The sequence below is a fragment of the Lygodium microphyllum genome, chromosome 3 (assembly GCF_053477565.2).
Source record: "Lygodium microphyllum isolate KBCC chromosome 3, Lygodium_microphyllum_v1.1.10, whole genome shotgun sequence".
NCBI lineage: Eukaryota > Viridiplantae > Streptophyta > Polypodiopsida > Schizaeales > Lygodiaceae > Lygodium > Lygodium microphyllum.
Genome location: NC_141137.1, coordinates 13,753,494 through 13,775,747, shown reverse-complemented (window position 1 = coordinate 13,775,747; position 22,254 = coordinate 13,753,494). Strand labels below are relative to the sequence as shown.

General features: G+C 42.4%; 1 protein-coding gene across 6 annotated transcripts in view; it reads right to left on the bottom strand.

Moving 5' to 3' along the window:
* The window catches only part of LOC148038069 (uncharacterized), a 101,439-nt gene that overhangs the window by 59,999 nt on the left and 19,186 nt on the right, over positions 1-22,254 (bottom strand). For 5 of the 6 annotated variants that reach the window (XR_015688947.1, XM_087668598.1, XM_087668562.1 and 2 more), the window contains exons 2-4: positions 8,097-8,192; positions 3,009-3,174; positions 2,798-2,885 (exon numbers count right to left, since the gene is read on the bottom strand). Coding sequence is in view for 5 of the 6 variants with exons in the window: in XM_087668598.1 (XP_087524724.1) it covers positions 2,798-2,885; positions 3,009-3,174; positions 8,097-8,192 (350 nt within the window). In the remaining variant the exon portion in view is untranslated. Of the gene's footprint in view, positions 1-2,797; positions 2,886-3,008; positions 3,175-8,096; positions 8,193-8,627; positions 8,664-22,254 lie in introns of all 6 variants that reach the window. The other variant, XM_087668584.1, reaches the window with a different exon arrangement.

Genomic DNA, 22,254 nt, shown 5'->3' with positions numbered 1-22,254 from the left:
TGAGTTGTTCCTCTTGGTCCAAGACCATGGAAACAAACTTCTCCCACTTAAGGATCTCCATCTGCCCTGGAGCAATCAAGGTAGAATAGAATGCACTGAATAGGGGCAATAATTGAGAGAGAAGAGTTATCACCATGTCCTTAGAGGTAATTGCCTTCCCCGTGTTGTGGACCTACATCTACAAGTGTCGAAGTTGATTGACATGCTCGCGTATAGAAAAAGACTTGTCAGGACTCAAAGTCCTCATCTAAGCCTCCAAAGACACGTGCTTCATCACGATCATATGATTGTACATTAGATCTAACTCCAACCATATCTCTCGAGCCATGATCAAGTGCTCGATGTGAGCATGATAGCTAGAATGCAAAAGAGAAAGAGAAAAGACGGATGTGAGCATTCAATTTGTCTATGTGCCTATATCTTCATTAACTCGGCTTTCTCATCTGCAAAAAGCTTGGAGGCATCACAAGTTGTGAGATGGTCTATGGCCTTCGTCATGAGCTGCGCCAACTCATGAGACTCCAATATGGCAAGCATCATTACACATCAAATGCGGTAATTCTCCCCATCAAGCTTTTGATTTGAAGGAAGAGCTCGCAACATAAGGACCTTGAGGTCCATAATGGCCTGAAACTCCGTGTCAATTTCCATCAACATTGTAAATGGAATGACCAGCACGAAAACAAGGGCAAGCCCCTCTTGCTCTACACACGGTACCGATGCTTGCTAGGGCTTCCTCTGCTCAAAGTCTGCTCCTAAAGGCTGAAAACACAACCTTTTCTCCTTCACCAACAGCAAAAACCTGCCAAAAACAGCAGCTTTACTCCTTCTCCACACTTTTATCTATTCACGCTAGCCTCCATAGGCTGAAAACACAAACTTTTGTCGCGAAGAATCCTCCCGATCAGGTTTGCCCACAATCAATGAGCCCTTCCACACTACTCTGATACCATGTCAGAGTGCAGTTAATGTGGAAGCATATGGACAAAATTGAAAGACAATGAACACGAGAGAAGAGGGAGAGAGAAAAGAGACGGAAGAACACAGAGATGTACAGTCAATGAATGCTTAAATGAAGAAGGCAGATATACAAGGGGCTGTCGAAGTATTCCCCTCAAACCAATCTCTCTCTCCAACACTTGAAAAGACAAGTGATGAAGGGCAGGCTGCCTAGTGGCCATATATAGCATGAAACAAAGCAACAAAATAAGTAGGGTGGCCAGCAAACTGGCCGACCAGAAATAAATGCAGCCAATTGTTCATAAAATAATGCCTAATCATGACGACCAGCTGTCGTACTACCACATGGCATTGTCCCTGCCCAGAATAAGGTCCCATATACGATGATTGCTAAAAATGCCCCGGCCCAAAATAAGGTGCCCGTACACAGTGACTGCTAAAAATGCCCAATAACAGACAAGAAAATGCATAACTCCACCCAAGAGAACTGACTGCACCAACTGTAGCCTGAGAATGCTAGTCCAAGGTATGACTAATCTCTAACACCCCCCCTTCCCTTGGTGGGAAAAAAAAAAGGTGGCTTCTCTCTCCCATCCTCCCTAGACTGCCTCAAGAGGCTTTGTTTTTATGTGATGAAGAATCTAGAAATTTTTTCCACTCCAACCATTGAGTTGAGCCATGTACCTCTGCATTTGATTTTGAGTAGCATAATGGGTCGTACTTTATTCTGCAAAAAAATAAAAGTGCCCCAAGATATTCAGCCAAAACTGCCCTCTCAAAACAATTGACTCAAATGGAGCTTCACATAGTGAGGCTGACAGCCACATAAGAGTAAAGCCAACAAGGCTGCCCACGCATTCACCATTTTGCCAAGAGTCACTCTCATGACTTCCTGGGACCAACTTCGCTAAGTCTTAGAGCAAGGAAGCCAGTCCTAGTTGGTGATCCTCTTCCAGTTTTCCACCGCCCAAGCTCCCAGCTTGATCATGGATTGTTAAACTAGGATCGGAGCAAACACTTCTAAACTCAGAGCAACTATTTCTGTTCCACTGCATGTTCCAATCTTCCCAAGTAATCATACCCTTCATATCAGTTCCACAATCTCCTACCTGTTTAAGAAGCCCCAACTATGAGGGCCAGTTCATCAGTGGATACCTCTCCATGGGTTCATTCTGAGATTATTCACTCATGACAGGCCTAGAGTTTTGTCCATTATGAGTTTCAGTTTACTGTTGTGCTGACAGAACCTTCTGGCGAAGGTCAGTTGAAGCCATCCTTTCTCTAAATGCAGTGCTTGATCATTTCCTGTATGCACTTTTCTTTTTCTTCAATTTGTAAAACCCTTTTTAAATTCTACCTACTTTGAGGTGTCAGGCACTCTTAAGTGCTAGAGTGCCAAGGGGAACTTTTTCCTCATTGTGAATGTTTCTTCAGGTAGTCTCCTGCCTCTCAGATGTTTCTAGCCGTATGGTGGTTCCAATCTTGATGAGATGCACATTGCTTTAATTATTACCCGGTTCACTATCTGCATTACGGAACAAATGCATATGGCTAAAATTTCGACATTTGCATTCTCTGGCACTTGTTTTGTCATTTGTGCTATTGAGTTTGTTTCTGTTTTGTTTGTCAACAGTAAATTTTTGAGTGAGATTATTCTAGAATTAATGCTACATTATTAGGTACACTGCTGAAGCTTTCCCTCTATCCACAGCATGGATCTGTATTGGCACAAGTGCTATAGAGGAAAAAGAGAGTGTTTATAAGAAGAAATCAGACAACAAAAATCAAGTTGTCGCTGCTTTTCCAAAGCACTGTTAATGAATATCGTCAAGCTTACAGCTCTTGCACCATCTTGCTCGAGTTGCTTCATTTCCAGATGCCTCTTGCCTACCACCCACAATGGTTAATGGATCTTGCTCCACATCCTGGTACAAAGTATTCTTCAAATGCTATAAATCACTACAAATGACCCACAATTCACATTTGCATTGTGAAATCTAAGATGCAATACACGTATGGCCTGTGAGCATATTGGTTCTGTCACTTACAGTATATTCTGGTGGGCTTCCAGGGTCCGTTCTGATGCAGTAAAAGTAATTGAAAAATACATTGAAGATCAACCAAGTTGAAATGATGATGTGACTAATGCCTCCCACAGTGTATATATCGTGAATTGAAGGCAGTATTGTTGAGAAGAACAGGTAAATTACACAGCTGAAATGTAAGTAGAAAAAAAGAAATAAGCCCCTCGAGGGAAAAAACAAACGCTAAATAGAAATGATTGACATGCTAAAAAAGTAAACCAAATTAATTAGAAGGATTGAAACAAACTGAATTGCCAAGAGAAACACAAAAGCCTGAATGTGTACACATCTCATAACTTGTGTGACCAACATTTGCTATGATGTAGCTAGAATTGATAATTCCACTCACTTCCAACTTTTTGGGAGAAAGATATTCATTTACAACACAAGAACAAATATTTCACCATGCAGAAGTTAATGGTGGATAGTGGACATCAGGGTTTCTAGGGATTGAAATCCATGTATTGGGCTTTGGGTGGGTGGGTGGCGGGGGTGTGTGTGTGTGTGTGTGTGTGTGTGTGTGTGTAGAGGACATCAGGGCTTCTAGGGATCGAAATCCATGTATTGGGCTTTGGGTGGTTTTTTTTTGTGCATGCACGTGTGTGTGTGTGTTTGGGGGTTTTAGGGGCAGGGGGGTGGGTTGGGGGGATCTACACATTTCTTGGCAAGATATTCAGGAGTAGAGGGTTTGGATGAAAGAAGGCCACGCTCAGTAAGCTGGATTGGAACACAAGGATGGCATTGCCAGCCTTCATCCATACAGTTCATAGTCACATGTAATGGGGAACAAGGGCAAGGGACCCAAAAATGGTCGTGACTATGTCGGTATTTCAAGACTCCATGAATTTCTTGTCCTACAAGCCACGAGGTAGATGAAATATCCCCCTAGCATCCAACCTGCTCATGAGATACAACACAAACTGTACCCCCAGCAAGAAGAACATAAAAGGAATGGACATCAAACTCACCTCCCAGCCATAAAGCCAAATGGGCTCGCCCCAAGCCTAAAAGCTAGCAACAAATCGGGTCACGACCACGTCCCAAGAGCTAGCATCCCATACCATCATCAAAATGAATCGATCCATTTTTGCCAATTGGTCAACCTGGACCCAAATTGCTTCATGACCTCGACTTGTACATGGTATTCTACTAAAAAGTCCTTGGAGATACTCCTCCACTTCAAGAATTTATAAAGGATGTAGCATACCCACTTGTTTGTGCTATTCAACTTTATTAAGCTGACACTGTGGGCACTCACGCACATAAGTAAACTCTAGTTGGACACTTTATAGCATTACTTGGATGACTGAGCCATCCCCCCTTCCACATAAGCCATTATGACACTTCTGTAGTACCTAACTACTACCTTCCTAACCATCCCCTCTCGTGATTCTCCTACACCTACACTCCGCTAAACAGCACCGCCTAGCACTTGCATGTTGGCTTGGTACAATGCAATGCTCTTGTGCCTACCATTTCCACCTTGCACGCTACCTCCCTACACCTCCACAATCTACTACGTGCTCCCAAAGCACAGCCACCTTTCTTTCCCCATCTCTGTCTACCCTTCTATGTCCACCTCCCATTCTCCACTTTACACTTCTCTCCCCTTCCTATCCACCTCCATGCTTGCCTCTCCCCTTGTTGTCCCCCTCTCTACATCTCCATAATCCCCTAGCTTCCACCAACCTCCCCCAATTTTCAGACACAAAACCAATTGCCCCCTCCCTTTGCAGCAACATTGACTCGATAGTCAATGTAACCAACCTTCCTGCAATGGATGGGTGGTAATTCCCTAATTACAACTTAATTACAGCACTAAGCATTTATTGCAAAACTGAAAATACAAATTTACCTACTAATCTTTGGACAATGGACAAACAATTAGCCCCAAAACTAGCGCCCCTTTTGGTATTTCTTCAGCTTTATTGAAGTAGAAGTTGATTTACAATGGGATTCTTTCAATCCCCCCTCACAATCCAAACTCTCCTTGCTATCTAAAGTGACCAGCAAGTCTTCAATCTGATTTTCCCCTTGATTCGAGCAATCAATTGGCCTTCACCCACTCGGAGAAGGGTGGAAATACCCCAAATTTTATGGCAGGCTGGTCATCCACCTGATTTCAGCTCAAAATCACCTTCACCCCTAAATAATTCAGGTCTTGGAGTCTTCATAATTTCAGCTGTAAATTAGGGTTTACAACAAAGAGACCTGAAATTCCTCAGCCTCCAAGGGTTCGAATGCTGAGATCTTTGAAGCAAGGCTGTGAAATGACTGGAAAATGAGAGAGAATGCTGAGGAGAGAAAAATTTCAAAGTTTTGTCGCAAGAAATGACTAAAAAATCAATCAAATGCAGTTGTTGCCCTATCCCAATAGCAATAAATGCTATTGCCTACGCTTAGAGACCCAAAATCTGCTAACAGCTTCAACTTGGGGTTGTGGTCCAGCTACATAGGATCTCGTGCAATTGTCGGCTGCTCCAAATCTGCAAACGCTTGCCAGTAATGGCTGAACCTCAGTTCACGATGGCTGCTCTAGCTCCTCACGATGTGTTTCTAGCAAGAATGTGTGAATTGCAACTTTTGCCTTTACATCCATTGTTTCCCCGGGTCCCAAGCTCATTAATTTGCACTAACCTCAGTTGCACCTCACATGTGGAACATTTACTTAAAATGTGATTAAAATTTAATCCACATGTTAAGTGAGGCTTGCAAAAATACATGTCCTCGTGACAGTCAGTAACTCACTCGAAAGGTCCTCCAACAAATACATGCAATGAAAACCTAAGTTTTTGTGTCCCATAAGCAAAACACCCGAACTTCAAAGATTCATATCTATGAATAGAATGTTGCCCACCCACTTGCTTCATCCCTTGTTTTGCAAGCTACCCCAATTCTTCCCAACCTCCATCCATTAGGTGCCTCATTCAACCTATTGCCAAGCTCACCTCCGGCTATTGCCCTACAACCTAGCGACTCCTATAGGCTCCTTTTTGCCCCTGCTTGTTGACGCCATCATCATCTACAGCAAGTCGTTTTTATGTTTTCAGCACTTTTCTTCATCAACCTCTGCTCCCACTAGCAATTAGAGCATTCAGGATCTATCTCCGATGGACGACACATATCAACACCTCCTTCAACCCGCTCCCACAAGAGCCACTGCATGTTGGGACAGCTCTTCCTTTGAGCATCTTGTACACTCTTTCATTCATTTACAATGTTTGGTCATTCACTTTAGAGTTGTCGTTTTTCTCTGTTTGTGTTTTTGCAATTTGTGTTTTCGTAGTTGTGCTTTGAGTTCTTTGTATTCTAGTCATGGTTGTACACACTGTTTTTCTTTTGCAAAACCCACCATATCTCCACATGGTATCAATGCCAATGCTCTTCTAAAGGGTATCCTATGGTTATCATACAAAGCTTTGTTTGTGTGAGATGCACAAATGACATGTAACCAATTCACAATAACCAAGACTCATTCCTCTTGGGATTGTTGAGCTAAAAATCCATTACACCCCGATTAGCTTTTGTAAACAACCCCAAAACATGTAATTACCAAACCTTTCATTAAAAAGGAAATGTGTTCCTAGAGAGTTTCTGTGTCCCATAAGCAAAACCCTAATTTGGAAGGATCCTTCTATAACAATAAATAGACAGCCCTGAGCCTACCCATCACTCATCCTATCCTTGTTTTGCAAGTCACATCAATCCACACTCTCTCCACTGTTGTTGGTGCCCTGTTTTCAGCTTGCAGCCCATATCCATCTGCTGCCCAACCTCCATCAACTGCAGCCCACACCACGTGCCTGCCCACTATGGCTTGGCAACTATTCCTGCTCGTGGCAACTACTCCTATAGCCCTAGACATCTGCATTTTCAGCTCCAGCTGACCGCCCTAGTGATTTACTCCTTCATCAACATCCGTTTGCTGGCATTTTTTGTCAATGCAGGCCCATACAGCATCCGAATCACCCTCCCCAGCTGTCGCCTTGTTATTTAGAGCCTTGATGATCAGTTTTCCAGCCTCTGGCAAGTGATACACTACTGCGTTTGCCGAATTCAGCCTCCAAACTGCTGTGTTTTGATTATCAGCTTGTTTCCCTTCCATATTCAGCATTCTTTCACCTCCGATTGGTGGTTATAGCACTGGAGGTCCGTCTCCAATGGAAATCACACTCCAACTACTCTCATTGCTCTACCTTTGAGCATCTTGTGGATGTTGCAGTGATCTTGGGGAGTTGAGCAGGATTTGTTAGCCCTCCAAGCACATCAACAGCATTGGGAAGAGGAGAGGGCCCTACGAAGGGATTTAGCAGCCACTCAGAGGCTGCTACAAGAGTCTCCTGGCAATCCCGACTTTGCTCCCACATAGATGGACTCTTTTGTAAAGGTTTTCAAATGGTTGCATTCTTGGACCAATTGCCCTTTGTTGTATTTCCCAACTAGACTATAACAAGTGGGCACTTTTGGGGCAGTGGTTGCTCTTTTCTTTTGGTTTGCCACCATCAACAGTGGCAGATTGTCGGGATCTCAGTGTTTGCATCCCACGTTATTGTCTTCTATTAATTTGGGTCTAAGGACTAGAGAGCAAAAGACAGCCAGATCCTGAATGGATCATGCAAAATGCCATGCTTGAAGTCTCGACCTCCAAGGAGCAGCATTGCCATTTCCGAATGGGCCTGAGGTCAGATCCAGATTGAGAGTTTGAGTTTTAGACTGAATAGCCTTGGTCTGATTGATACTCATAGTCAAAGTGCCCAGGTTTCTGGCAATGAGTACCAAATCTAATCTTTGGCCATGTTGTGCAAGTTTTTAGTTGATCTCAACAGCAAATGTATTTGTTTTTCCATTGCCAAATGAAGGTCCCTCAAATTGAGCCTTTGAGATTTTTCAAAAAGAAAAAAAGGAGGATATGTATATTTGTCTTCAAATGCAAGCAATCCGTATTGTTACAGATTGCTTGTGCAAACTTGGACGAGTTTGGACAAAACGAAAAGTCCTCAGCCACTCTTTGATTGTTAGAAGATCATCAGGAATTCAACATGACCATCTCACCTTATCAATGTTATAGCAAGCACAATATAGAGAGGCCCAGCAAGTTGCACTGCCCTGTCAATGAAAAGTTGAATCCTTGATACCATTGCAGTGCACCTACAGCAAAATTGATCATCTTAGAAATCAGTAACGTAGGACTAATAGAAATCAGTATTCTAAAGGATTTTTAAAAAGTTCAAAAATTATACATCATGTCAACATTACACATAACTACATAAAGACAGCACATGACAGGATTTAAACTTTGACCTCCTGTATACTGACTAGTCGACCCACATAATAATGAGCATCCACTCACTTCAAAGATGTATTAGGCCCCATTGTGTGAAAGAGACTTCTGAGCATTGAGACCAAGCATGTGTGAGCCACAGAAAAATCTAACTTATTATAATGCTTGAGAAAACCAGGACAGTGCAGTTGAAAAATCAAAAATTGTAGGACATGTCGAGCTTAGATATAACTATGTAAAGACATCATACAATGGTTCTTAAAATTTGACATCCTGAACAGTACACTGGCTTGTTAACTCACATCATATTGAGCATCCACATACTTCAAAGATGTATCCTGGGAAAGACAATTTACACCCGAACATGTGTGAGCCACAGAAAATGTAACTTACATACTTCTGGAAAACTAGGGCAATGCAGTTCCAAATTTTTCAAGATTTATGTTGCATGATAAGCAGGGGTGCACAAGTCTGCACAGGAGCATTGCCCTTTTCTTATTAGCATGCTTTTCTAAAAGTAGGCCACTTAAGTTAGCTAGGGAAATTTTTCAAAGAAGAAACACCTTGTCACCGTAACACTGTAAGAGCACAATAGGCAATGCACTGTAGTATGTCAATATTAACAATGCCTACATGTAAAGCGAGTTGCTTTCTGAAATAATGAAACTCTTAACATTAACAACGCCTAAATGCAAAACAAGTTGCTTTCTGAAATAATGAAACTCTTAAAATTACCACACAATTGGTGGTACAAAAGCCTCACTCATTGCCAGTCTGACAATCTCTATTTAAAGCAAAGAAATGATAGATAGGTATATCCAAATGGCAAGCACAAACACAACATTCAACAATGTGAATTTCAATTGTAGTGAGGTGCGAGCTCAATAGGGTCACACAAGATGATACATTGGCTTGCAGGCAGCAACTTATTTCCAAAAGCACAACTCCTTTGACTAATGCTCTAGAGGTTTTGAGACTTTTGAAACCATCTGTCTGATCAAATTTGCCATCAAGAAGCAGATTGAGAGTTGGCTTCAAGTGGCATGCTGCATCCATGACCTACTTGTTATCATTACCTTCATCCCTCATGCATGATATTCCTTTTATCCTGGGAGCTCACAACGAAGCTTTATGCATCATGCATGATTCCATGCCACTACCCATATAGCAGTCGGCGAGATAAGCCTAGCAAATAGATGCATGGGGAAAGTGTTGTAAGTGAGGCATGAATTCGGGCATCAATCCCTACATCAACTTGAATTGCAAGCTTTCCATTGACCAACAAGGTGGGAGATGAAGAATAAATGTAATGCACCTGGGCACAATCCACATACATGTGCTCATACACTAGACAAGTAATGGGATAGGTGAGGGCAGATGGCATGGTAGGAGAGCCCGTGGTAGCAAGATTGCACAAGAGTCAGATCGCATGTACAGCCATCAGCAATCATCACAATGTTTTTTGTCTCGTGCGCGCGCGCGCGAGAGAGAGAGAGAGAGAGAGTGTGTGTGTGTGTGCTGCTCCCTGGCTGGCGATTGTTCGCTCTACTCCAGCTGTTCTTTCTATCTGATTTATTAGAATTGGTTATGTAATAGGTTGTTCTAAGAGCCTGCTCGCATCTTGTAAATTTCTACAAAGACAGTGTGAGAGAGATTGAGTATGCTGACCTGATGGTCTGATGTAATAGAATGTAAGAGATACAGAGAGAATGTTGACCTGATGGTCTCATGTAAATATTTACTACTTAATTCAATTATCTTCACAAAAAAAAAGAGAGAGATTGTGTGCAAGATCACAAGCAACAAAGTTGTGCAGAGTCATGGGCAGCAAATCGTGACAATCCTTTGTTGGATGCTTGGTTGGGCAGATTTAATAAATTTTGGTGATATGGCACACTTAATAGAATTGGCTGCTTTTAGTCATTAATGCGATGAGCAAAAAAGCGCTGTGCTGATTGCAAACAAATAACCCAGTCAACTACACATTTTCCAAGGCTGGAGTTAAGGCAGACTGCTAGGAACTGAAGGGCATCATGGTTGTGAACCAGCTGCAACTGTTAGTAGCATAAAAGTGTGGTTGTGGAGATCAGCAAACACAAATCTTCCTCTCCTTCTGCTCATGCCTACTGCGAGGCGCAGTGAGGAGACATCTTGCTGGCAAATTGGAGTATTATCAGGTCAGATGATCTAGAGTGTTTGTGGCTGATAGCAGTTGAAGACTAATCAAGGGCAAGGGAGATGAGCATTGAAGAATTGTCTTAGATAAGACAATGAGGCAGCTTCCTGGATTTGTAGTGACGTGTGTCAGTTCATGCTTGGGCTCTTAGAGCCATACTCCTACGAATCTCTATTTAACTGCTGTAAAAAAAATTCGAGGATCTCTTCTGTCTTTTTGGGTTCTCTTTCCTTCTGTTGAATTGTGCAAATTAGGACCTTGTGTCTTACACTCAACCTGAGTCTCTAGGCTCTAGCCCTTGGGCAAATCTCAAGGTTCCTAAGGCTCAAGCACGTATTGCATGAGACTCAACCAAGTTTTGAAATACACCACTAAAAGCATTGAAACCTCCCCCTAGGATCCAACCTAGACATGAGATACAACACAAGTTGCATTGACAGCAAGGAATATAAAAGGAATGGGCATCAAACTCACCTCCTAGCCATAAAGCCAAATGGATCCCCAAGCTTGAGAGCTAGCAATACATCAAGTCATGACCATGTCCCAAGAGCACATCCCATACCACCAGCCCACACCATCCCAATGTGCGAACGCATTGGCCTATGGGCCAGAATTTCAACACTAGTGATCACATAATGATGAGAAAATAGGGCCTTCCTAAAATATCTTGAGGTAAATCCAACTCGTAACACATGCTACATATCTTCTTAGTAATCTAGAAAGGACCACAATACCTCAAAGATAATTGCTTACCGGTAGTTATGGATTCAAAGTCCTTTGGTTTAAGGTGAACCCATGTATCCCTCTAGAGTTCTAACTACAATTCTAGTTAGCAACACAATCTTCGGTGGTTTTAAATGCTTTCCTTTGCAATCATCAACATTTCTTACATATCATGCAAGAAGTCCACCCAGATTGCATTTTCACTCCCTTGAGCTTGGTAACAATCAGTGGTTCCAACTGATACCCATACATTGATGCTAAATGGGTTATCAACAGTAGCAAAATGCTTGGAACTATTGAATCAACCTTCCTTCTCCACAAGGGTAGTGAATAACCTAATTAAGCACTAATTACAATAAGTATAAATTTCACATAATTGAAAATGCAAATATTACCACTTAATCTTGGACTTGGACACCGAGCACCCTGTTGACCCCAAAACTGGCGCCCCTAGCGATATTTTGTTAGCTTGTATTACTAAAGGTTGAAATACAATAAGATCCAACCCGATCTCGTTCAATCTTCAATCCATCTTGCTGTCCATAGCAACCAACAAGTTGCCAGTTTGCTTGGGAATTGGCTTTCAATTTGCTCCTTGTAAGACAAATTCCAACCCCAAACTTGATGTTGGTTGGTTGGTCTCTTGAAATTCTTTGAAATTCCCAAATTTCCGCTCCGGATATCAAGTTCTAGGCCTTGCATTCTGAGCACTCTTCCCACAGTCGTTGGTAAACCCTAATATTTGATGTAAATTTGGGTTAAACAATAAAAATTCTTCAATTGCACAATATAGAGAAAGTGTGTGAGAGAGAGAGAGAGAGAGAGAAATTTCAAAGTTTTCATCGTCAAAATTGACTGAAATTTTAATGCTTCTCTACTGTGAATGGCTGATTGACTATAGCCCACCATAAACAAGAGCCCCACATGCAATTACCTGCCCTTATGAGCCCCAAAATTTGTTGTCACCTATCTATAGACAACCGACAAGGGCTATCACCTACCTCCAATGGCCTCAGATCCACTAGTAGCAATTCTCTGGTAGTCTCCAATTTCTGGCTGATCACCAATGGCTGGAAAATTGCAGCAGTAGCTCTTTCTCCTCCTCTCCTAACCTCCACAATGCTAGAGGCTTCATCAACTTTTAATAGACTTTCTCACACTTATATGGGAAGGTTTTTCAAAGCGGCACTCTTCTAATTGAATTTTCCAGCAATTAAAGTTTCAAAATATTAATTCTAAAAACTAATTTAATTATTAATTCTTACTCAAAAAATTAACTATACAACCAACAATTGAATTGGCTAGGCCAATTTGTCATCCAAGCAATCCTAAGCATGTATTAGCCCTTGAAAAGGCATTAATTAATAGCCCTTGAAAAGGCATTAATTATTAATTAATGCCTAGTTCCTAATCTTACCACCACTGACTTTAATGGCTAATAAAATAGTCTAGGCCACTAATCACCACCTAGTACTTAACTAATATAACTTATTACAACTTTTGCCTTTGACACCGACTGACATCTCGAGGTCCATAGCCCGTCATTGTGAAATAACTATAACTTGCATATCACATGTGCACCTCACATTTGCACATTTGATTAGCACGTAATCAAATGCTAAGCAAAGCATCAAAATTACACGTCCTCGAGACAATTATTATAAAGAAATTTCGTAAAAGGTAAAGTTCCCAATCAGATTGTCTATGGGAGACATATACACAACATATCCTCTGTACTCTGATTTGTCCTCTTGATGTACCCATTGGTTTCAAGATGCTCTAAGGACAACATGGACAATTAAGTCTCCAACTTCTGGAAGACCATTAGTCAAAAATGGCCGATGAACTTAGGATTGGTCAACTAGTCAACTTCATGACCTCAATTCATACAAGGTAAATCCTACTACAAAATCCAAGGAGATACTACTCCACTTTTTATCGAGATTTTGTAAAGTGGGTAACATCCCTACTTGTTTGTGCCATTCATCTTTATTAAGCTAACATCCTGTCTATGCCAAGGTATCCTACACCATGACAATCATACGAAATCTTTCTATGGATATCCCCACTATCGTACACGCACTTTGCCTTGTCTAAACAATATTCCATGTCTAATGGAATACTTTTTTACCATCCCCCTAAGTCCTCTTAGTAGCCAGCCTTCACGCATCTGGACCACCAAAGCTTCCTGGGCTACTAGATCCACCCTCCACCACTAATTGCAGGATCCTACCAAAGTGAGGACAATTTTGGCAACACCCTTTGAGAGAAAGATAGAGATCAATCGAAGCCTCAAAGAAAGATAAAGCATTGACTTCACAATCCAAATAAGGGTATCATCAATCATATTAGTTGCACCCTTTCGATAATAGATGTCAAAGTCAAATTCCTACGTAAGCTCCACTCATCTCACCTTTCAACCACACACAGATCAAGCTGATGGTAGAGATATTTTAGCAAAATGGTGGTCAATCCAGATAATAAATCGGACACCATACAAATCATGACGCCAAAATCTATGTGCATAGATGATCAGTAATAATTCCTTCTCTTGAGTGGTATAATTGTGTTTATGCATCAATGAGCTTACAACTCTCAAATGCAATAGATCAGTCGTCTTGATAAAGAATAGCACCTATGGCATGCCGCCACATAATCACTCTCGCCTATATGAACCACATAGGGTTATTTGGAACAATAAACTACAATATTGATGAATAATAACCAATTGTTTCAATGTTTGAAAACATTGATCAAGCTCACTAGTCAACCGGTGGACTAATGTCATTTTCTTGCTTTGAAAACAATGGGTGGACTAATGTCCTTTTTCTTGCTTTGGATATCCTTACGCAACCATGTCAAGGGTTTAGCAATTTTAGCATAGTCCTTGATGATCTTAGAAAAGCAGCTAGTAAGATCCAAGAAAATTTTCACTTACCTAATGGCCCTCAGAATAGGCCAAGCAAGAGCTACTACTACCTTCTTGAGGTCATTACAGATGCCATCAACTAAGATGACATGACCAAAGTACAAAAGCTCTAAATGAAAGAATTTGCACATAGTTTCATAAATAAGCGCTCTCGTCTTAAGAGACGTAAGACAATATGCAAATGTTTTGCATGACTTAAAATAAACGAGTATGTTATCGAGCAAAACTACAACCAGCCTTCCTTCTCAAATAGGGTGGCAGATGACCTCATGTAACACTAATTATAGTAAGCAATTAATTAAAAAATCTGAAACAAATACTTTATCACATTAGTTTTGGACAGCCAATATCCAATTGACCCCAAAACTAGCACTTCTTAAAGTATTTCTTTAACTTGTATTCCCTTGAATCTATCATACACTCACCCTTGATTTCATTATAAATTGGGCCTAAATTGGAGGGAGGACACTTGCATGCGAGTCGATTCAAATGTGGATCTGCAATCCCCTTCAAATCTGCTGTAATTTCTTTTAAGTGTAGCAGCTGCTCTGATCATTTTGCCTTTGGTAAATGGGCACATTTCCTGAGGTGGCTTAAAAACCCTAATTTCTAAAAAAATTAGGGTTTTGACACAGGGGGGGGAGAATAATCAGTTTGGAGATCCTGCAACCTGTAAATCTGCTGTTGTCCACTGCCAAACAGCCCCAAAAGTTGTCACCTACAGCTCTAGGGGTCAAGAATGTTGTTCCCAGCTCCTAGACAGCAGCAAATTGTTGTCTCTTGCTGCTCTGTAACCTCCTACTAACTGTCACCTGGTTTTGGCAGCCTCTTCCTGGCTGGAATCAGCTTCTCTCCCAGTCTAATACTCCAAAATGGGCCCTCCACAGCCTCAGCAAGCCCCAGACAGCCTCCCACATGCTTGCATGGCAGATTCTCTCCGTCGCTGCCAAGTGGCACAACTTCTAATGCAAAACTCAGCCTCTAGACTTAATTTTCAGCATTTGATTAACGGCTGAAAACTGATCATTCTCGTCCCTGCACATTATTGGCCTCTTCCCATCCACACTTAACATGCTAAGCCCTTTGAACTTGAGAGTGGCCTGCTGCTCTAAAGCCTCCCCATGGCTGTTCCCTAGTTCTAGCAGCCTCTACCTAGCTGGAATCAACTTCTCCCCTAGTCTACAGCTCCAAAATGGACCCTCCACAACCTCAACCAGTCCCAGACAGCCTCTCACAGGCTTGTATGGCAGGTTCCCTCCTAGCTACCAAGTGGCACACCTTTTAATGCAATACTCAAGCCTCTGGACTTCATTTCCAGCATTTAACTAATGGATGAAAATTAATTCTATTGTCCCTGCCCATTAAATGGCCTCTGCCCATCCCCGTTTAGTGTGCTAAGCCCTTTGGACTCGAAAGTTACCTAGCGGCTATCATCTGGTTCTAGCAACCTCTCCCTGGTTGGAATCAGCTTCTCCCCCAATCTATAGCTCTAGAATGGACCCTCCACAACCTCAGCCTCTAGACTTAGTTTCCAACATTTAATTAATGGCTGGAAATTAATTCTCTTGTCCCGGCCCCTTAACTGACCTTTGCCCATCCACATTTAATGTGCTAAGCCCTTTGAACTTGAAAGTTGTTGTAACTTTCATTGGCCTTAGTCTAAACAATAAATGTTTGTCTCTTCCTAGCTCAATATCAAAAGTCATTTTTCAAGGCCCACTTATTGTCCGAGACCAATATGGTCACCATGCATCCACAAGTACTTGTCCTACACAACTTGATTATGCCAAAGCAACATCTAGATTTCGTTTGAGGGGACAAATATTTAGTCTTAATAGTCACTTAGTCAAAAGTGCATCCTATCTTTCTTAGTATAGTAATTGAATCACAACCCTTTGGAGCTTTAAGCTAAACCCACCTACCCTTCTAGAGTTCTCAAGGAATACAATTCTGGTTTATATAAAAGGTAACACGATCCTAGGTTGTTTTAATGCTTTCCTTTGCGCTTGTTAACATTTCGTGCATATGGCGTAGCGGGACCACCCTTCCGTAGAACGGACCCATAGTCACATCCACCACACTTTCCTCAGGTTGCTTTAGTTATCTAATTATCTACGACATTTAGTTTAACATGCAAAAGCAGCTTCCTTAATTAGCCAATTAATCACTGGTTCCTTCACGTAACTTAAGCACTCACATAAAAAAAACAATGTCAAGCAAGTTCCTTTTCAACATTTGATCTTATTTATCAGTCTTTGGAATACATCATATAATCCAGCTCGAAGGCTATTCCATAATCCGCCCGAAGGCACTTCCATAATCCGCCCGAAAGCTAATCCATAATCCACCCGAAGGCAATTCCAGCAATCCTCAGGGATCGCTATTCCAAGTTTCCGCCCGTAGACTAGTATGCGGGCCTCGAGACCCAATCTCGAGTCACGTCGGCCTCTTATACAGGACCCAGAGACAAGGGATTTATGGCCAGAGCCCCCCCTGGCACCCAAGCGTCCTCTCACTCCAAGTAGCACCCACGGAGAGACCTCTCGCGGCGGGTTCGGTCCACGTACCCGGCGCGGCTAACAACCCCCTTGGAAACGGTCAGGCAGACAGTCGGGGATAACTGATGATGCCTCTCCCTCCAGGCCTTCAACCTGAAGCATTAATTATTTTTCCAGCATTAATTCCTTGAGCAAAGAAGAACAAACAATGCTCCTAAGTAAACAATCACAAGCATTCCAGTGGTCGTTTGTACAGCCAACTGCTAAGGTATAATTCCTTCTCTCCGAATACATCCAACATTCGATCCGGGATCAATTTCGACTTGGCAAGATCCCAAGGGTTTCGTAAGCCTAGTTGCTTGTTTACCCTTTATCCTTGGGTTAGGGTTTATACCCTGTTAACCCAATTTATCAATACCTTAGGTTTCCTTACATTAAGGTCATAAATCCTGGACAACCCCGTTGTCCACACTTGATTGGTCAATATCTTGCTAGGCAATTCATATTTACCCTAACTTGGCAAACTAGCCTCAAGAAGGGTGATGTAGTAGGATGTCTACTCATCCTCTTGCAATTAGACTTGTACTTAGAACTTTCCAACCTTATTCTAAGGAGTGGCAATACTACCTTGTGTTTTAGTCGCAAATCATGCGACGTTGCAACTTGTTGCACGAGATAGGTGTCGCATCTAACTTGTGGGATTAATTCTCCCATCATCCGATATTCCGTGGTCAAGAATACCTTTGGTCAAGACGTAGGGTTTAGGAGTCCTATTGACCCAATCCAAACCTTAACCTTACTAGACCGATAACGCCCTGGCCTTAGGGTTCCTAAATTCATACGGAAGTCTAGTATTTGGCCAATTGATCCTTAGGGTAAGAACCCTAGATCGTTTTTGCATGGGCGTTTAACTAACCCTAACATTCCGTGAATGTGGGTAGGACCTTTGAGGTTGGAAATATCAAGACGGTTTCCCGAGTGCGATACTAGGCAAAATTTTAACGTGGCTTAGCTCTACCTAGCACATTGAGGTGATCATCATTTGAGTTACACCATTACAAGCGATTTGCCTAATTGATCAATTGTCTTGCGACAAGAGGTGACCTTTCCTTAGAGATGCAAATACTTTTCCTAAAGGATGTAAATAATTTCAAGATATAACGTTTCATGCAAATATGCGATTCATAGACTTTTTCCTCCTATGCAACTATTAGTTCTACAATGATCGTTACTTTTCCTTGCCTAAACTATAATGATTGACAATTTAGAGCTAACTCATATAAAAACCTACGTTGATGCAATGAAATTAGGACTTTAATAATTTTGATGAAGATGCATTCAAATTTTGGCAAAGGACTCCATGCATGAGCGAATAACATGAGTCCAACATTAAATTAATCCTTCCTTTAGCACTTAACCCGTCTCAAAATGAACTATCGCATGCAATTTACAAGTTCATAAAATTCATTTCCATGCATTGCGACTATTTTGGACAACATTCAATGGGCATCTAGGATTATCTCATGCACAAGTCACGATTAGGAAGTCATTACCTAAGTGCATTATGCGCTGTTCTTTTCCGCGAGGCAATCTAGGATGCATTTAGACAAATCCATCTTTTTAACCTATGCAATATGCGTTCCGGATTGCAACTTGGAAGTGCAAGCAATTTCAAATGCACTACATGCACTAACTTCGTAAACGAATGAATAAATGCATTTAAATTTTCCTAAAAACCATCATGCTTAACGCATCCCCTCTCATGCGAGAATACAATTGGAACATGGGCATAAGGACTCCTAGCATTGTCCACGCATGAACTCGGGTTGGAGGCTCCCGCGTGTGCGCCTCGCGTCTTTAGCTTTGGAGCCATTTATACAGTGTATTTTTGTTGCAGCAACTCCCCCTTGGATTACTCGCGTGTTCCGAAGTCTCCCAGTCCGTGATCTCCCTCTCCCGCACAGGACACGGCCTTGTGATTCCGGGTTTAAAGCACCCCGGGAAGACACGGGTGAATAGGGGCTATAGGAAGCTTTTATAGAAGCTTCCAAGCTTCTGTCAGGAGATTACATGGAGAGAGAAGAAGATGAGGATGACAAAACGACGATGATGACAAGGATGGTGTTGATGGTGGTAATGATGATGATGATGATGACGATGGCAAGTGGAGGCGAGGCGGCCTGGCGGAGTGGCAGTGTGGCACGGCGGCGTGGCGTGGCATGGCGGCAACGTGATCCACAGGGCAGCACAGCAGCTCCCTCTTCTCTCCTCCCTCCCTTTAAGCCTAAGGGGGATTCTTATAGGCCTTTAAGGGGGGAGGATAGCCACACGCGTGTCTTGCTACATGCCTCCTCCCTCCCCCATGCTCTCCACCTCTCAAGGTCCTCTCACACTCCCTCTCCCCACCATGCATCGGCGGGGGGGGGGGGGGGGGGGGGGGGGGGGGAGGAGGGGGGGGTGTTGTTGTTTTGGGTTATAATAAAAAAATTTGCCACAATTTTAACCATCATTCCCTTTTTCCCCCTTGAAAGGGGTGTTCTCGTGGGAGCTACGGGTTTTTAGCCTCCAACTCTTTTGCACAATGCGACTGGAGTTTATTAACGCGCGAGAGTGAAGCATTTAGCCCAGGGTTCTTCTGCGCAAGGACCACTCGAAATTCCTCTTGCGTGGGATGTGCGGGTCTAGGGTTATTAATATTTCGTGCGGAAATATTACATTCTCTCCCCTTTAAAGGAATCAAGATGTCCTCATCTCGAGAAGAACTGGGGGTATTGTTGGTTAAGAGTACTTTCATCCATCCAAGTGGCATCCTCTTTGAGATAATCTTTCCACTGGACGAGGTATTCTCTCAAGGTTCTGGATCTCAAATGCCTCTCCCTAACATCTAAGATCCCGTCAAGCCGTAGCTCAAGGACTCCTTGGCTAGGCATTACAACTTGTTGATCATCAAGCACGTGACTAGGGTTAGGTACATACTTCTTCAGTAGACTGATATGGAATACATTATGAACTTTTAGGTTTTCAGGGAGTTGCAATCTGTAAGCATTGGGCCCTAGGCACTTGAGAATCTTGTAGGGTCCACAATACCTTGGACTTAGCTTTTTGCATTCACCCAAGGATAGGGAACTCTTCTTTGGATGTACGCGAATGAAGACCATATCACCTTCAGCGAAGGATCTGTCTTGACGTTTCAGGTCTGCATAAGCCTTCTGTCTGCCCTTGCCGGCTTGGATGTCCTGTCTTATAGACTTGATTTGGTCATCCATGTCTTCCAGCATCTGCTTTGAAGCTTCAACCCTCAAGGTTGGATCCGAGAAGTTTAAAGGAGTGCGACAGTCATGCCCATACGATGCTTGAAAAGAGGTCATCTGAATACTTTATTGGTAAGAAGCATTGTAGGCAAACTCAACCAGTGGCAAATATTGAATCCACTTTTTGGGTTCACGACAACAATGTGCCCTTAGCATATCCTCAATAACTTGGTTGACTCGTTCTGTTTGACCATCGGTTTGGGGATGATAAGCTGTACTGAAACAGAGTTGAGTCCCAATGGCCTCGAAGATAGCCCTCCAGAAGTGTGAGGTGAAGAGAGAGTCACGATCACTAATGATTCTTCTAGGTAACCCATCCAATTTGAATATCTCCTTGATGAATAACCTTGCAATGTCTGAGGCTTTATAGTTTGTCTTAACGGGGATAAGATGTGCAACCTTGGTAAGCATATCTACCACAACCATAATGGAGTTGTATCCTCCCTGAACTTGGGACAGGCCAACAACAAAATCCATACTAATGAATTCCCATTTCATTTGGGGAATGTCAAGTGGTTGCAATTTCCCTGGCATTTTGACATGTTCGGCCTTAATGCGTTGACAAGACAAACATTCCGTGACATATTTGAGAACGTCACCTTTAAGCCTCTCCCAATAATAGCTCTTTCTGACTGCATTGAGGATCTTGGCATAGCCAGGATGTCCTGAAAAAGAGGAATCATGGGCTTCCCAAAGTATCTTCTGTTTGAGTGACTAGCTTGCCGGTATAGATAATCTCGTTCTATAGTAGACAAGTCCACTATTGATAGAGAATTCTTGATACTTTGCCTATAGATCCTTGATGGGGATCTCCCTTAGCAATTTCTGATAGGTTGGGTCATGGCATGCCTCTTCTTTAGCTAGCTCGAGAATTGGGTTGTTTGGCATGGATACCTTTGTGGCTAGAGATCTGGCTGTTGATGGATCTTGCAAAATCAGATAATTCAAAAATGCCTTGCGACTAAGTGCATCGGCAACTACATTCTCCTTTCCAGGCCGGTATTTGATTTTAAAATCATATTCCTCTAGCACTTCAATCCATCGACGTTGCCTCATGTTGAGCTCAGTCTGGGTAAAAATCCATTTAAGACTTTTATGATCCGTCACTAGGGTAAACTTGTTACCCAGCAAGTAGTGTCTCCAAAGCTTAAGAGCATGGATGACAGCCAACAGCTCCAGATCATGGGTAGCATAATTCCTCTCATGGCTCTTTAGTTTCCTTGAAGAGTATGCTACAGACTGACCTTCTTGCATAAGCACACATCCTAAGGCAAGTAAGCTAGCATTAGTTATCACTTCAAACTCCTTACTAAGGTCCGGAAGTTTCAGGATGGGTGTTGATACCAAGCTTTGCTTTAGTTTGTCAAAGCTAAATTGTTCAGCAAGTGACCATATAATTGATATTTGCTTCTTTAGTAGATTAGTCGGCGGCGCTGCAATCAAAGCATAGTTTTTGATAAAGACCCTGTACCATCCTGTCAATCCAAGAAAATTACGTATTTCTTTGACAGTTGTTGGTGTTGGCCACTCCAGAACGTCTCTGACCTTGGTCGGATCTACTGAAATTCCTTCAGCTGATACAATGAATCCCAGATATTCAATCTATCGCTTGAAAAATGCACACTTCTTCTTCTTGGTATAAAGCTTATGTGCCCTCATCATCTCAAGGACAATGCGAAGCTCGGATTCATGATCTTCTTCCTGTTTGGAGTAGACTAAGGTATCGTCGAAGAAGACGAGTACGAAGTCATCAAGATATGGCCTAAAGATATCCTGCATTAGCCTGTTGAAGGTAGCAGGAGCATTTGTTAGCCCAAATGGCATGACCAGAAATTCAAAGTGTCCATATCTTGTACCGAATACAGTCTTCGGGATATCTTCTTCCCTGATCCTTATCTGATAATATCCAGACTTGAGATCAATCTTGGAGAAGATCTTCGCACCTTCAAGACGGTCAAGAAGTTCATCTATTCTTGGAATGGGATATTTGTTCTTAATGGTTGATTGATTCAACCCTCTGTAGTCAATGCATAGTCGAAGCGTTCCATTTTCTTCTTCTGGAACAGCACTGGAGCTCCCCATGGTGAACTGCTAGGACGGATGTGGCCTTGATCTAACAGTTGCTTGAGTTGCTCCTTCAACTCAATCGCTTCCGAGATGGATATTCTATATGGCCTCTTTGCAATTGGTGCAGCTCCTGGTGCTAGCTTGATTTCCTGATCGACTTCCCTTTGAGGAGGAAGCTCTGTCAGCTCTTCAGGAAATACGTCTGCGTACTCCTTTAGCCATGAA